This window comes from Miniopterus natalensis, chromosome 8 (assembly GCF_054644295.1).
Source record: "Miniopterus natalensis isolate mMinNat1 chromosome 8, mMinNat1.hap1, whole genome shotgun sequence".
Classification (NCBI taxonomy): Eukaryota; Metazoa; Chordata; class Mammalia; order Chiroptera; family Miniopteridae; genus Miniopterus; species Miniopterus natalensis.
In genome coordinates, this window is record NC_142088.1 from 70496949 (window position 1) to 70512080 (window position 15132).

General features: G+C 48.0%; 1 protein-coding gene across 2 annotated transcripts in view; it reads left to right on the forward strand.

Moving 5' to 3' along the window:
• Positions 1-579: 579 nt before the first annotated feature.
• Positions 580-15132, forward strand: part of LYPD1 (LY6/PLAUR domain containing 1) — a 32404-nt gene continuing 17851 nt past the window's right edge. The window contains exons 1-2 of one of the 2 annotated variants that reach the window (XM_016199496.2): positions 580-712; positions 2048-2185. In XM_016199496.2, coding sequence (XP_016054982.1) covers positions 661-712; positions 2048-2185 — 190 coding nt within the window. In that variant the 5' untranslated portion in view covers positions 580-660. Of the gene's footprint in view, positions 713-1286; positions 1372-2047; positions 2186-15132 lie in introns of those variants that run through there. The other variant, XM_087819439.1, reaches the window with a different exon arrangement.

Here is a 15132-nt window from a genome sequence, read left to right on the forward strand (position 1 = left end):
TCCCCGGGGCACGGGGGCCGTGGGGAGCGCGCACCTGCGGGCGGAGGGCCCGCCCGGCACGCAGCCTTCCGACTCCGCCTCGCAGGTCCCGCAGTCAGCTTCTGGCCAGTCCCCGCGGCACCTGCTGCGCTCTTCTCACGCTTCACCGATTTCCAGCCTCCCCGCCTCGGAAAACTACACTCTTTCTCTCCCCCCGGCCTCCTTGTCCTAGGGACGTGCGGAGGCTGGAGAAGAGGGCGACAGGAAGGGGGTGGGGACGTGGAAAGACAGTCCCAGCCTTCCCCGCCCGCCACCCCCACCCCAACTCGGCAGCCGTCACGTGGTGCCTGGAGTGGGAGGTGGGGAGAAGAGGCGAGACTTTTTGGGCGCCCCGGATCGCCAGCAGTTCCTTCAGTCTGAGCCGCCAACTCCGGAGACGCTGCGCTCTGCCCGAGAGAGCGAGCGAGGGGAACGGCGACCCGCAGTCGGGAGCCCCGGCGCGGGCGATGCGGGCGCCGCTCGCGGCACCTGCGGCTCCTCTCGGCGGCGACGGGCGCCTCGGCGACAGCGGCGCGGGCTACGGGAGGTTCGGCAGCCACAGCCGCCGCGGCCCGCGCAGTATCCGCCGCGGCCGCCGCCTCGGAGGCACCTGCCCGCTCCCGGCCCCGCGGCTCCGGGAGGATGTGGATCCTCGGCATCGCAGCAACGTTTTGCGGGTTCTTCTTGCTTCAAGGTAAGACGACGAGGCTGGCAGCCCCGCCAGGAGCGCGCACCGCTTCTACCGCCGGCCCCTGCGTCCCTTGGGCGCCCAGTGCTGCGCAGAGGTTGCCCAGCTGGAGTTCGGCGGCATCTGGTGCCCAGAGGCGTTAGATGGGAAAGTCTCCAAGTCCCGCGCTGCTGGAAAGGAGGCAGGAGCCGCGGATTTGCGGGACTCGAGCTGCAGACGCTCGATGCTCGGGCTGCACTGTCGGAAGAAGGACTGGGGAGGCGGGAGGGTCCGAGCGCAGCAGGGGCCTCCTCCGCGAGGAAAAGGGACAGACAGACAGCCCCCAGCCCCGCCAAGTTGTCAGGCGTCTCTAGCAACCCGTGGGAGTGGCGCCGCCGACAGGTGAGCGGTGCGCGGGGCAGCCTGCGGCCGGGGCGCGCCCGGGCTGTGTCGCTGCGCTCCGAGCGCGACCAATCTGGGGCTGGGAGGGGCGAGTTTGGGGACCCCGCTTGTCAGCGCGGGAGCGGGGAGAGTTAGGTCTAGACAAAAGCTTGTAGATCCCAGCGGAGCAGCCAGGCTGGAGCGATGAGAGACGCAAAAACGTGTCGCTCCTTCTTTCCAGTATGCGACCGTCTTCCGAACGAGCTCTGCGAAGCTGGGACCCCGACCGGGGACGCAGCCAAAGGGTTAGCCGGGAAGGGAGGGCTGGAGGGTCGCGGCCGGGGGTCCGAGCGCGCGCATACACGCACGCGCCTCCCGAGTCGCTGCGGCCACCGCTGCTGCTGCGGGGACGGTTCGGAGAAGGGCCGGGGACTTGGGGCGCAGTAGCAGTTGGCGTCCGGCACTTCCTCCCGGGTTCCCGGGTGGTCGCGTAGGGAGTCTCGGAGCCACACAGCACGGGAATGCTGACTCCAGAAATTAAAACTAAAAAGGCGTCTGTCTGCGAGTGCAATCGTGAGTGATGCCAAAATACTAATTAAGTCATTTGTAACCAATTAACAATTAGGCAAATCCTTCAGCGTAGAGCGCCTAGGAGCTGACGCTGGTCTCAGGAGCGACGCCTCCCTCGGGGTGTGTACCCCTCCCTGCAGCTTCCACGTGGAAAGGCCAGGTGTGGCGTTGTACCGGCTCTTTGTTACGCGAGCGTGGGTCCAGGTGTAGCTCGCAGAATAACACTTGATCTTTCGGGACCCTGGGTGCCCGCGCCGCCCCCTGCCGGCTTCAGCCGCGTCGGCTTCGCTCTGAAACCCTGCAGCCAGGAGCACTGGCCCCCAGCGGCGGGGTGGGCGGGGGAGGGTCGTGGGGCCCCGGGCGGCCTTTATAGCGGGGCTGGATCTGAACCCCAGTGCCTCTGTCCTGCAGGCTTTGCGCTGCAAATCCAGTGTTACCAGTGTGAGGAATTCCAGCTGAACAACGACTGCTCGTCCCCGGAGTTCATCGTGAATTGCACAGTGAACGTTCAGGACATGTGTCAGAAAGAAGTGATGGAGCAGAGTGCAGGTAAGAGCCTGGCAGCCCTCTCCTCCCGCCGCCAGCCCGGCCGGTGTCAGTGAGGGAGCCATTAAATTACAGGAAAAGGGACCCTGACTTTGATTTAATGCATGCACACTGGTTCTCACAGATTTACTTTTACAGTGCTGGGAAAAGGAAGAGTTTCTAGTTACTTTAATCTCATTAGACTTAATTACCAGGGCTTCTCCTCCAGGGACTAGGGCGGGGAAGTGCATTTAATGAGTGGCTCTCCTCTTTTTATTTACTCCCCTCACCTCCCTCTGCTAAAAAGCTGATCAGGAGGTTGGGAAATATATGGATAACCGCCTCTGCCTGGACAACTAGACAGTACCCTGTGAGCAATGTCAGCCTGAAATATGAAGCTAGTTGAAGTCCCCAGAGGTCAGAGCTTGAAAAATGTGTTATGTCATAGAGCCACGCCGTATTTCTTTGAAGAACGCTACAGGATCTTTATTTAATTTTAGAGCTAATGCATCACATTTCAGGCACAAATTGCCAAGATCTTTCAAAGGAGTGTGGTTCCCAGACCCACAAGCTTGGTGGCTGGCTGGCTGATGAGAGGGCCTGGGCATAATGCAAGGGTAGAAACCTCCCCACTTGCTTCAGGTGACCAGAGTTTTCTCACGGACATGGAACTCACTCCCCAGCTCCTCCCAGCAGTCTTATCAGAAATCAAAGCCCTAAAAGTGCAGCTGGAACTTTGGGGAAATGGGTGGAACTGTAGCTTCAATTCCAAGGTCAAACCCTTAAGCAAAATTTGCCATTTTCAGAATATTGGAAAAATGAGAAATAGTATCTGTTGGGGGAAGAGCCCCAAACGTCTCAATTCAGAATCAGTTCTGAAGAACTGACAGGGACCTTATTCAGATCATTAAGAGCCTTAATAGGGGAAACTTACACACATGGGCAAGGCAGCTGCTGCCAGTGGTGGCCAGCAGGGAAAAATCCGCACCCTCCCAAGATAGGGTCTCCTTTTTATAGGGGGGTTAACAGTAAAACCATATAGTGGTTAGTCACATAGTTCACCAGAAAGTTAACATAACGTCAGGCAGTTATCACACTCTGTACATTCATTAACCTCCTTCCTGGGGCCTGACTTTTATCTTTGGGTGGGCATTCCAGTTTCCTGAGTACTCAGCCAAGCCTGAGGCTACAGAGAGTTAAACAGGGTCTAGCATTTCCCAGACGCCCTTGCTGCTGAAGCCATAGTGCATCTAAAGTGAGTCCCCTACAGCATCATATGCTAAATGCTACTGAATGAACCAAAGCCTTGCTCCTCTTCAGTTTGCTGAACTGCACTGCCCACAGAGCCTGGTGAAGGTGTCCACTGTCAAATGACCTCCTTTTTTAAAATGAATTTATAGGGGAAGGGGAAGACATTAGTTAATAAAATTATACAGGTTCCAGGTATACAATTCTACAATACATAATCTGTATATTGTATTGTGTGTTTACCACCCAAAGTCAAATCTCCTTCCATCACCATTTATCCCCGCTTTCCCTTGTTCTACCTCCCACCCCTCTTCCCTCTGGCAATCATCAGTTAAATGACCTCCTTAACCCGCTGGCAAGTTAAAGCAGGGGCTAGAGTTTTAAAGCCAGATCCTTGGGAAAGTAGTTCCTTCTCTGGAAGGGCCTGGAAATGCCATGTTGCTAACTACACAGTTACTTGGGGAGCAGATGGCTCCTCAGTGTGCTATGATGTGGTGTGTGTGTAGTTTTAAAGACTGTTCTCTGGAGGTCCTTGTTGGCCTGGGTGTGGGTTCTTGCCCCAAAAATCTCTCTTCTGGGAAATCTAAAATGTAATTGTTCTCAAGGATAACCTGTCCCAGGATAAGCAGCATGCATCGCTTTGTCATATGGGATTCCGGCTATTGAAAAAGTAAAACAAAACAAAACTTCGTGATGATTCTTTAGTCGAGATTGATAGAGATGATTTTGACAGCTGTTTCTTTTCCACATATTTCATTCCTGAGAGCTGTACTTGAGCAAAAGTGTACTGCCCATCTGCCAAAGGGGCTGCTGTGATTTGAGCCAGGATCACTGCGAACACTTTGGTACTTTCAGATATTTGCTGCTTTCTTCCAGGCAGTAGATTAAAGCCAGAAAAAGGGGGGCTGTACTGCGGACACATGAGGAACTTATTCAGAATCCTCGAGACCACTGCCTACCTGGGTACCATGATTATAACCTGGGATGCAGTGAGATAAGGAGAGAGAAAGATATGAACCAAGTTATAGCCAGAAAAGGTGTCCTTTTTCCGAGAGACGTTTCCTTCCTCTCTAAAAGTATACCCGAGATGAGTACCACACATCTGCTGTGTTCATCGGCCTCATTGTCTTCTCCAAACCACCCTGTAGAAAGGGTGGAGCGGGCACATAACACCCACTTATCCCTGGAAAACTTCAGCGCAGAGGGTTTAAGTGCCTGGCCTGAAGTTGCTGTTAGGTCAGTCACGGTGCGCGTGAGCACCTTGTCCCCAAACCAGGTTCCTCGGCCACGTTTCCCAGGCTGCTGGGGGCGGGCGGAGGCTGGAGTGAGAAGGTGGGCTCGCTTCTGAAAGCTGGGACACAAACAGCTGAGGGGCGCAAAGGAAAGACCAGTTAGGAGGGCAAGGGTGGAAGTGCTGTGCACATGGAAACGGCATTTCAGAGCCGGAATGCAAAAGAAAGCCAAATACATGTTCCTGAGTCAAATGAACGACAGACAGTCGGGCCGCTGATACTTTAAAGCGCTTCCCTTTGCATCTCCATGTAGTTGTTAGAGGTCAATCAATTAAGTGACTCTTCACTCTCTTGTTGGCAGCGACAGAGAACCAACCTAAAACTGATTAAGCCACCACAGTGGGGCAAGAGCACCACAGCAGTAAGAGCTGGCTTCCCGTGTGCCCTGAGCCTGCGGCTCTTCCTCCAGGCTTTGTGCCTCCTGGGGAGTACCTCGCACCGTCTGGTAGTCCTCTTTCGAGTCCCTTGGTTCCCCGAGGCCACAACCCACAGGTGTTCAATTCTACTGCAGGGTCAACTTCTCCACTCTGGTGAAAGAAAGAAACTCCTGTTAAATGACAGTATTAGGAATCAAAGTCAGAATTTTTGTTTGTTTGCTTGATCAGTAACATACATTTTTCTGAGAATCTTTGTGCGTTAGAGCTGAATGGGCCCAGTGGCTCACAGTTAAGGGTGCACGTAGGAATCTTCCTGGGGCTTCTGTTCAAACCCACATGCCTGGGCCCTCCCCCTCTCCTCCCCCCTCCTCCTCCAAGAAGCCAGTCCCCTAAGCCTGTGGTATACCTGACAACGGGTCTTCTGTAAGCTCCCCAAGTGACTCTGGGGTGCCCCTAAGTCGTGAAATGCTGATCTGGAGCATCTTTTAAGTGTTATAGAGGAGGGAAACCGGGCCAGAAAAGTTAGCTGTCTGATCTAAGTCCACCAGCCAGCTGTTACTAAAGAGCACCTGCTTCCTGGGCCAGCGCCTTATATAGTAAAATATGCTGCCAGGTTTGCCTGAAAAGATAATCCAGGCCCAGTGCTAAAGACTCAGACAGCTCGCACGTCTGCCAGGTTCACCTGAGCACACTTAGCGAACAAGCTGAGTGGACAGGCCACAAAGTGGATACTGAAAAAATGTGAGAGCCCACCAAAGGAGTTTTAGTTTGAGTGTTATGTGGAGTGGCATTTTTCATAAGTACTACAGGAAAACCAGAGTTTTAAGTGGACTAAGAGATTTTAATGAACCAAGCAGGTTTGACATTAAACAGTAATGAAAGACATTCTCTTTCCAAAAAATACCAGCAGTGCAGTATGCCCAGCCAGGCCTTCAGTTAGTCCTTTCTGGATTAAGTCTGCAAACTCAGCTCTTTGAGTTTTGAGGCAGGTACATTTAATTTTCAGTTGAGAAGTACATTTAAAATTAACCTTTACCTGTTCCCCAGAGTGGTGTTTCTATTAGGTGCTGAGATATTACTTTCCATTGCTCTCTATCCCCTTGGCCATTTCTGGAGCAATAAGGCACAGCTGTGAGGAAGGAACCTTTTGGTTCTGCCCTTCCATTGGCCTTATTAACTGATATCTAAGTGTTTGTATAAGGAATGGCTTATTCTCACTTAATGAGTTAGCCACTACTTTCCAGCACCCTTGATAGTGACATTTCCTTTGCTCTTGCTTTACACTGCACTCTGAAAAAAATGTTTGAAATATTGATTTTCATTGCAGAATAGAAGCCCCCCACCCATTTGAATTGTTACAACCAGGGTGTAAAGAATGTGAATTTGCATTTGTTTGACAGCGCAATCTTGTAATTAGAGTTTTTCCTCTTGACTAGATACAGTGAAAGGGGCATAATTTAATTTTTATAGACTAACCAATTTCTGTCCTTAGTAAAATATAGCTCTGTCAGTGAGCAAAATGTTACAGGTTCTCCTAAACCTTATTTAAAAGTTAAATGCAGTATATTGAGAGAAAGTTCATGGTCTGAATCAGTAACCTAATCGATCTCTTCACTCATCCTCTGCAACATGCATTAATCTATTTGTCTGTTTTGCAATATAGGGCTTAACTGATTTATATGCCATGTTGCATCTGCATTATGGCTATATAAGCAATGGCGATTTTCCTTGATTACTTAGTTGCTCATTAAGTTGGACAGGGATAGCTCCATGCCTCGGATAGGTTGGTTTTATGCCTTATTGTCTCATGAGCTAAATAAGGGATGGCAAGCGAGGACCTTTTGTCACTAAAATAATCAGTCATCCACTCTTAGTGGAAAGTAATGGAAAGATAACAGTGGCCTATGTTTTCTTAAGTCTGTGCTCTGCTAATTTCACCAAATTTAAAATATTAGGCTCTAGTTTGTCATTGGGGTGGGCTTGGCAGGAGGAAGGGTCAGTTCTGCTAATGAATATTGTATCACAGTCCCTGTTTACCTGCATACACACGTTTGTGTGTATATTGTTACATTTTTGCCTATACAGATAGATGCTCTTCACCTTACAATGGGGTTATGTTCAGATAACTCATTTTAAGTTAAAAATATTGTTACATTGAAAATGCATTTAACACACATCAGCTACCAAAAATCATAGCTTAGCCTACTTGGTTTTTGCGGAATGCATGTCGCTTTTGTGCCATCAAAAGTTGAAGAATTATACATTGGGGACTGACTATCTACATAGATTCGTATGCACACGTATGTAATTCTTGTAAGAAAAATGATAATGTTAAGGCCTCCTTCTTTGCAGATGTTGAGAACATTAATTATCCCTGTTATATGATAGGCATGAACGTGTTTTCTATCATATTCTTTTTCTGGAAAACTTTGCTAGGATTCCCTTGATATCTGTTCGTTTTCTGGGGTCCCCTGTCTCTCCCTTTCCTTCTCCCCCCAGTGCTCTCCTGTCCTCTCCCTGTTAGACACCCCACTTCTGTTCCTTACTTTCTTACCCTCATATCCATTTTGACTCAGTCAGATGGGCTATGGACTATGTTCTGAGAATAAAGTGAAAAACAAAAGAACAAAAAAATTGCCATATTTTGACCTCGCCAAGAGACTTCAACAGGTTAAAAAACCTTGAAATAAAAAGATCCAGATGTCAGGAAAGATATCCTCGAGTATTAACATCAGCCCTGCTAAAAAGGTTTCCATGTCAACTTCAATAAAGTTACGGGTTACACAGGGAAGATTGTGTGCAGTGAACTCAATATCCCTGCCTCCGTTCTGGGGGACAGGGACATCTTTCTCTCCGGGGCGAGGCATTTTCCAACAAGGTGCTCGCTTAGTTTGGAGAAGCGCCCATCTTTCACGTGGAGGGCACGGCTGGCTTCCGAGGCGGTATTCGCAGGGCAAACCTCAATGTCTTTAGTCCCTCGGGCTCTCCAGTAAGTGGAGCATTTGTCTATGTTAACTTTCCAGCTGAACAAGCAGCCAAACATGACCTCGTGGCTCCCTGGATGAACCGTCTGAAGGCCGATCAGGCTCTCCTCTCCCATAACACTAATTCCACCCCCCACCATCTCATGAAAGCTCCCCTCATTGATGGTTTTCCTAATGAGAGGCTTCAAAGCCAGGGGTTTTTCCCAAGTGGAAAACGAAACGAAGGATGAAAACAGAACACACCGTTTCCCTTGAACTTTGCAAAGGAAACCTGCTTCACTTATGTATTCCTGACACCAAAAGATCTGAATCTACAGTCTGCTTACTGGGTCCCTCCCTCCCTCCCTCCCTCTCCCCCTCTCTCCCTCTCCCCTGCTCCCACCCCCTTCATACTTCTGGAATGATTGACTGTTGTAGGCTCTTACAGACCTGGTAAAGGTTTGTCAGCACAGGATGCGGAAGGCTTCAGCACCCCGGCTCTGCTCTCAGTTTTCAGATGGAAGGGGTACCCCGCTTCATCAGGGAAGAAAGCTCTCAGGTCCCGGCTTTCCATGCTTGGTAGCTTTGAACAGGTTACATAACGTCCCAGGGGCTTAGCTTCCTCCCCTAGAAAACACAGAAGCAGGCCATCTGGTTTTTTGTGAGATACACAAAGACAGTGAGAAATAACCATCTGAAGGAATTAATCCTGAAGAGGGAAACCTGCCAGAATGCTCGCCAGGAGCTGCTCCATCCACCCCGGCCTGGGAAGGCTGGCCCGGGATAGGCCCACCTACATCACTCTGCACACCACCTCCTCTCTCAGGCTGAAGGAGTCCTTGAGTTCAACCTTCAGTTCCTGATAGCAGGATCCTCCTAGCTGGCCTAGAAGGCTCACAGTGAGATGATAGGCTCACTTACTGGTTGGTGAATCTGCGATGCAGAGAGGTTCAGCAGTTTGCCCAAGACCACACAGCCAGTGGGATGAAATTCAAACCCTTTCCCTTCCCCAGGACTTTTTCAATCATTATGACATTCTTTTTTTTTTTCTTCCCTTTTTAATAACAATTTTGTTGAGCTATAATTTATATACTGTAAAATTCCCCCTTTTTAAGTGTATGTTTCTGTGGTTTTTAATACATTCAAAGGATTAAAAATTGACCTGCCATCTGACCCAGTGATCCCACTTCTAGGAATATATCCTAAGGAACCCCAAAGACCAATCACAAAGAACTTATGCACCCCTATGTTCATAGCAGCGCAATTGACAATAGCTAAGATTTGGAAACAGCCCAAGTGCCCATCAGTAGATGAGTGGGTAAAAAAAGCTGTCGCACATTTACACCATGGAATACTATGCAGCTGTGAAGAGGAAGGACCTTTTATCCTTTGTGACAGCATGGAGGGAACTAGAAAGTATTATGCTAAGTGAAATAAGCCAGTCAGGGAAAGACAAATACCAGATGATCTCACTTATATGTGGAATATAATAGACAAAATAAACTGATGAACAAAGTGGATCCAGAGACACAGAAGCATGGAACAGACTGAAGGATCTCAGAGGGAAGGTGGGGAGGGGGGAGTAGGTGGAGAGAGATTAATCAAAGAACTTATATGTTTATAAGCATAACCCATGGACACAGACACTGGTATGGGGAAAGCTTGGGGGTGGGATTAAGAAAAAATTTAAAAATTAAAAACACAAAGTTGTGGGTATAATTGAATTACAGATATATTTCCAATTTCAGGACATTTTCATTAGGGCAAAAAGAAATCCTTTACCTGTTAACAGTCACTAACATGGGAATCACTAATGTACTTTCTGTTTGTGGATTTGCCTGTGCTGGATATTTCATGTGAGTGGAATCAGACGTATATGGCCGTTGTAACTGGCTCTTTCACTGAAGATAACATTTTTAGGGTTCATCCGTTTCACTTCCCATTCTGAGGTGCATCTTTCATTTGGCTTATGCAGGAATCTGAAGAGAAAAACTCAGGTTTGGCAAATTCCTGAATCAGAGAATGGGGATGGGATGGAGCATGCTGTGAACCTTGGAACTGCATTGACTAATTAGACAATTTGTTGAGTTGAACTAAAAACCTGTGCCAGGAGCAAGTCATTCCAGTGAGCTGAACGGAATTTGTGTTAATTAAGCATCTGCTTTGTGCCAAGCACTGAGCTTCCATCCATTGCCTCTCTGTCCACTGGCATCCATTAAAGAGTTAGCGTGCATTTCAGCGAAGGGGTTTTGAATTGGTTTATGTGAGCCACAAGAATCCTTGGGTACCTGGATGGATTAGTCCTGATCCCTGAAGCTCTTAACCAGTGATCCAGCTACCCATCCCCACATCTGGCCTCACCCATTGGCCACAGCCCTCAAGAATCATTTACAATAGGCAAGATGTGGAAACAACTCTATGCCCATCAATAGACAAGTAGATAAAAAGGCAGTGGTACATATATACAATGGAATATTACTTGGGCATAAAAAAGAATGAAATCTTACCGTTAGTGGCAGCATGGATGGACTAGTCAGTCAGAAACAGACAAATACCCTATGATTTCAATTACATGTGGCATCTAAGAACAAAATAAACGGACAGACAAAATTGAAATAGACTCACAGACACAGAGATCGGACTGGTGGTTGCCAGAGGGGAAGGGGGTTGGGGGTTACAGAATAGTCACAGATACGTAAAGTACAGCATAGAGAATATAGTCAATAACATTTTGATAACTATGTGTGGTGCCGGGGGGAACTGGGAATATCAGGGGACTCACTCTGTAAAGTACATGATTGTCTAATCACCGTGCTGTACACCAGAAACCAATACAAAATAATATTGAAAGTAAAAAGGAGAATCATGCACCTCTTGGTCTAGGAGAGATCTTAACTGATAACTTCACAGATGCAAAGACTGTGGTGCAGAAAGGAGTTTTCTTTCCTGAGGGCTTAAACATCGTGATCAGTCCATTCCTTCCTTCCCTTGAGAAGGCTGAGGGTGGAAGAGGCGGAGAGGTGCTCTGGGGAGAGGTTTTTGTTAAGGAGCTATGATTCAGGCACAGCCGGGTCATCGGCAGTATACTCAGTGAATGTACGCAAGTCCAGCCTTTTTGTCCCAAACCAAATCCTTGACTATTACCCTTTATGTGGGCAGAGCTCTTTACTCCTCTAGAAGTGGGAAATCTTTGTTATTCTCTTCTTAAAAACTAAGCTGATTCTCCTGTGCCTTGTGGTTTTCATTGTGGTAGAAGGGGTTACATTTTCGGGGGAGGACAATTGCAGGTAAAAGACCATGTGTTTCCTTCCCCGGGCATACCACAGAAAGGCCACATCTGTAACATAGGAGTCTCAGTCAAATCTGATGAATCAGTCAGCTTGCAACTGGGCAAAAGAATTATGATATGTGCCATTTATTCTTGCTCTCTGTGGTAAACTGTGGGTTGTGGTTACACTGTGATTCAGAGACTGTTTTCATAGGCCAGAGCTATAGGGCAGTGATTTTCATCTGGTTTGCCACGACAGGCACACTGGTGTGCCACAAGAATTTCTAAAACATGAAATACCTGACTATTAAGTCAGGGGCACTGACCTCTTTTCCCTTAGATTGTCAAATATAAAAATGATGACAGCCGCCCGGCCGGGCTTGGCTCAGCGGTTGAGCGTCGACCTAGGATCCAGGCGATCAGGGTTCAATCCCCGGTCAGGGCACATGCCCGGGTTGTGGGCTAGCCGATCAGTGACTCTCATCATTGGTGTTTCTGTCTCTGTCTCTCCCTCTCCTTTCCTCTCTCTGAAATCAATAAAGGTGTATTTAAAAAAAAAAAAATGATGACAGCCAACACAATAGCTGTCCCATGTGAATGAACCAAAATTATACCTGTTTTTTGTCAGATCAGCAAAATAGATATTTTTTGATGTGCTGTAGAATTTTAGTAATTAGTTCATGAGCGCCGTGAGATGAAAAAGGTTGAAAATTGCTGCTATAGGGCATGTTATCATATTAATAAATTGCTTCCAATCTTTCTGATTGCCTCCAACAGTTCAAAGCAAAACAGGAGATGAACCAAATTAAGTGCTTTAGGTGAGGTGAAACCATAGAGCTTGTAATAAATTGCTGCATTTTTTGAAAGAGTGCATTTAAATAGAATAAAGCAGTGATGTATCAAGGTGCTGATTCGAGCTTTATGACTTTGCAAAGCAGAAGAGGGATCCAGATGCGAAAGTGATGAAGTGTTGTATTATTTTAAGGAAGTCGTGCTACTTGGTCCGGTGCATTTCATTTCTCAATGGACATGGACAATAGCTTTTTATGTTTTTCTATTTCTTGGGCTTGTTCGAGAGAGCAGAGGGACAGGAGACAGTGCCAGAGGCGGTGGCACCAGGCCGCGCTCAGCGTGAATACGAATGGGTAGCGAGCTCGCGTGCCCTCCACAGAGGCTGCTTATTATGTGACACTGGGCGGTGGGTTTCAGACACTGTTTTACTGCTTATGAAAACTCTAGAAACCATTTGGGTTTCCCGGTCTCTTTCAGAGAATCTGTTCTAAGAGTGGGTTAAACTCCAAAGACACTAGACAACCCTGAAACCTGAGCCGGACCTGAGGCCCTGCTTACCTGCGCCATTGGGAGGCATTGCTAGACTTGACCTTCGTGTGATGGCGGGATGACAGAGGGTGTCGTGACAGTGTCCTATGTTCAGTGGTCCCCAGCCAGCAGTTTGCTGGTCCTGATCCTTCCAGTGTTTTAGAGTACCTTTTCCTAATCGAATTGAACTGCGGCCTCCTTCACCAGAGTTAGTTCATGGTTTTCATTTCTGTATACCAACTCCTGAAAGGACACTATGCCTGTCTGTCTGTCTGTCTCTCTCTCTTAATCTCTACTCCCACTTTCTTTTTACTTCCTCCCTTCTCTCTGACACATGCACACACACACATGCACACACATACACACGATCCCCCGCTTACTGGTATGCAGCCCCTCAAATATTTGCTGAGTGAATATATTTGAAGAAATAGTTTCAAGCTAAAACAGACTTATCAGCAATTTAAAAATATTATATCAGAAATGAGGGAGCTCAAATCTCTAGTATATTAGTTTAATATACCTTTTGCTTCTTAAACTATGAATAGCCAAATAATCCCTATTAGTAATAATTGTCATTTAAAGAACAGCTCTGAAGTGGAACGTACCCAACTTCTCCAGTTTGTCAGCTTGCTTTCAAACTGATCTACCTGTGCTTTTGCAGAGGAGCGTTTCCTGGAAACACGCACACACGCCCGTCACCACCCAGCCAGTCCTATCAGCTGACGGGGGGTGGGGTGGGGGGTGTGTGTGTGTGTGTGTGTGTGTTTAATACCCTAGCATATGTTTATTGATTTGGAGGGAAAGGAAGGCGGGGAGAGAGACAGACAGACAGACATCGATGTGAGAGAGAAGCATCCGTCAGTTGCCTCCCGTATGCACCCCGACTGGGCATCAAACCCACAACCTAGGTATGCGCCCTGACCGGGAATTGAACCCTCAGCCTTTTGGTGTATGGGATGACACTCCAGCCAACTGAGCCGCCGGCCAGAGCTCAGCTGATGGTTTAAGTTCATTGGAACCCTGACCTGCCTTGGTCATGAGCTCCCTTAGGAAGAAAGCAACCCCCCGTACTCCCCCAGCAACCTCTGCCCCAGGCCTCTCCCGCACAGGAGGTGCAAGTTAAGAATACAGATGGATTTGTCCCATAACAAGGGCAGTTCAGGCTTTTCTGCAAATGCACTTGGAGACTCTTTCGTTTGGGCAGACTCAACCCAGAGGGAAGTGGGGGAAGAAAGTCTGTTTTTGCTCCTATTGCCTGTCTTGCCCTTACACTGTTTTGCTGGACGGTCAGGTGCCAACTCATTGCCTGTATTCTTGCCTGTTTACTGAATACCATTAGTGTCCTCATCACACCCAGAGGCCAGTTTCATGGTGAAGCCACGGGAGCTCTGGCTGCGGTGGCTCCTGGGCGTCAAGGTGCAGGTGGCCTGTCCCCTTCCTTAGCCTGTGGGGCACAGCGTCAAAAGAGGAGTGACCAGCTGCCAAGTTTCTTTACGTTCTTGCCTCCACTCTAGGCTTCAGTTTCTGTGTCACTTAATGTTTTTGCTGCAAGTAACAGGGACGTAAACAATAAAGACATTTTATTGTTTATCTAACAAGATAGTCCAGGAGTAGGGGGTCTGGGGGTTATTCTCATGGCTCAGTGATGTCATCAAAGACCTAGGTTCTCTCCGTTTTCCTCGCACTTTCCTAAGCACATTGGCTTTTTGTCTATAGGGTGGTCACCTCTTGGTCACAAGGTAGCTGCTTCTATTCAAGTTAAAGGGAAGGGACAGCACCAAGGAGCTTTTTTCTTCAGCTTTTCCTTTTAATAAGAAAACAGAAGCTCCCCCAAAGTCCCCCAAGCAAACCCTGTTTATCTTTCCTTGCTCAGAATGTTGTCTTGTGGCCACTACTTGCTGTAAGGAAGAAGGCAAAGGGCGGCTGCTGGGTGGCCCACTGTCAGTGTCTGCCAAATCCTTTTGAGGAATCCCTGCACGGAACTGGGAAAATTCCGGCACAGTGCTTCCGGGGGCCCCTCGAGAAAGAACAGGGATGATTCACTGTCCTGAATATCACCCACCCTGCTGCCTAAATCGAACACTGAATGCTTCATCATGAATCATTGTCACAATCTGAAAGGGAAAGAAACACATCTAGTAGCAAGTGATGTCCTGAAGTTCAGTTCAAGATGTACGTGGCATTCAAAATTTTGGTTCACTAAATGCTGGGATGTGAGTATAACTATATTTTAGTGTGAGGATATTTTCTATAGATGAGAATGCCATGTTCATGGTGACAAATGCAAGGGTGCTTTGGGTTAAATGATTAGATATTCTTGACTCATCCCATCTGGAGCCATTATGCCACCAAGAGCTCTGTTTTTCCTACATTTGAGTGAAGTTGTATGCAAGAAACTGATTATGAGTCTTTGCACTGTGTTAGTCTGACCATTTCAGAGCAATAATCCAAAAGACTTCAAGGTTAAAAATGCAAGAGCAGTTTCATAAATCACTGAAGGGCA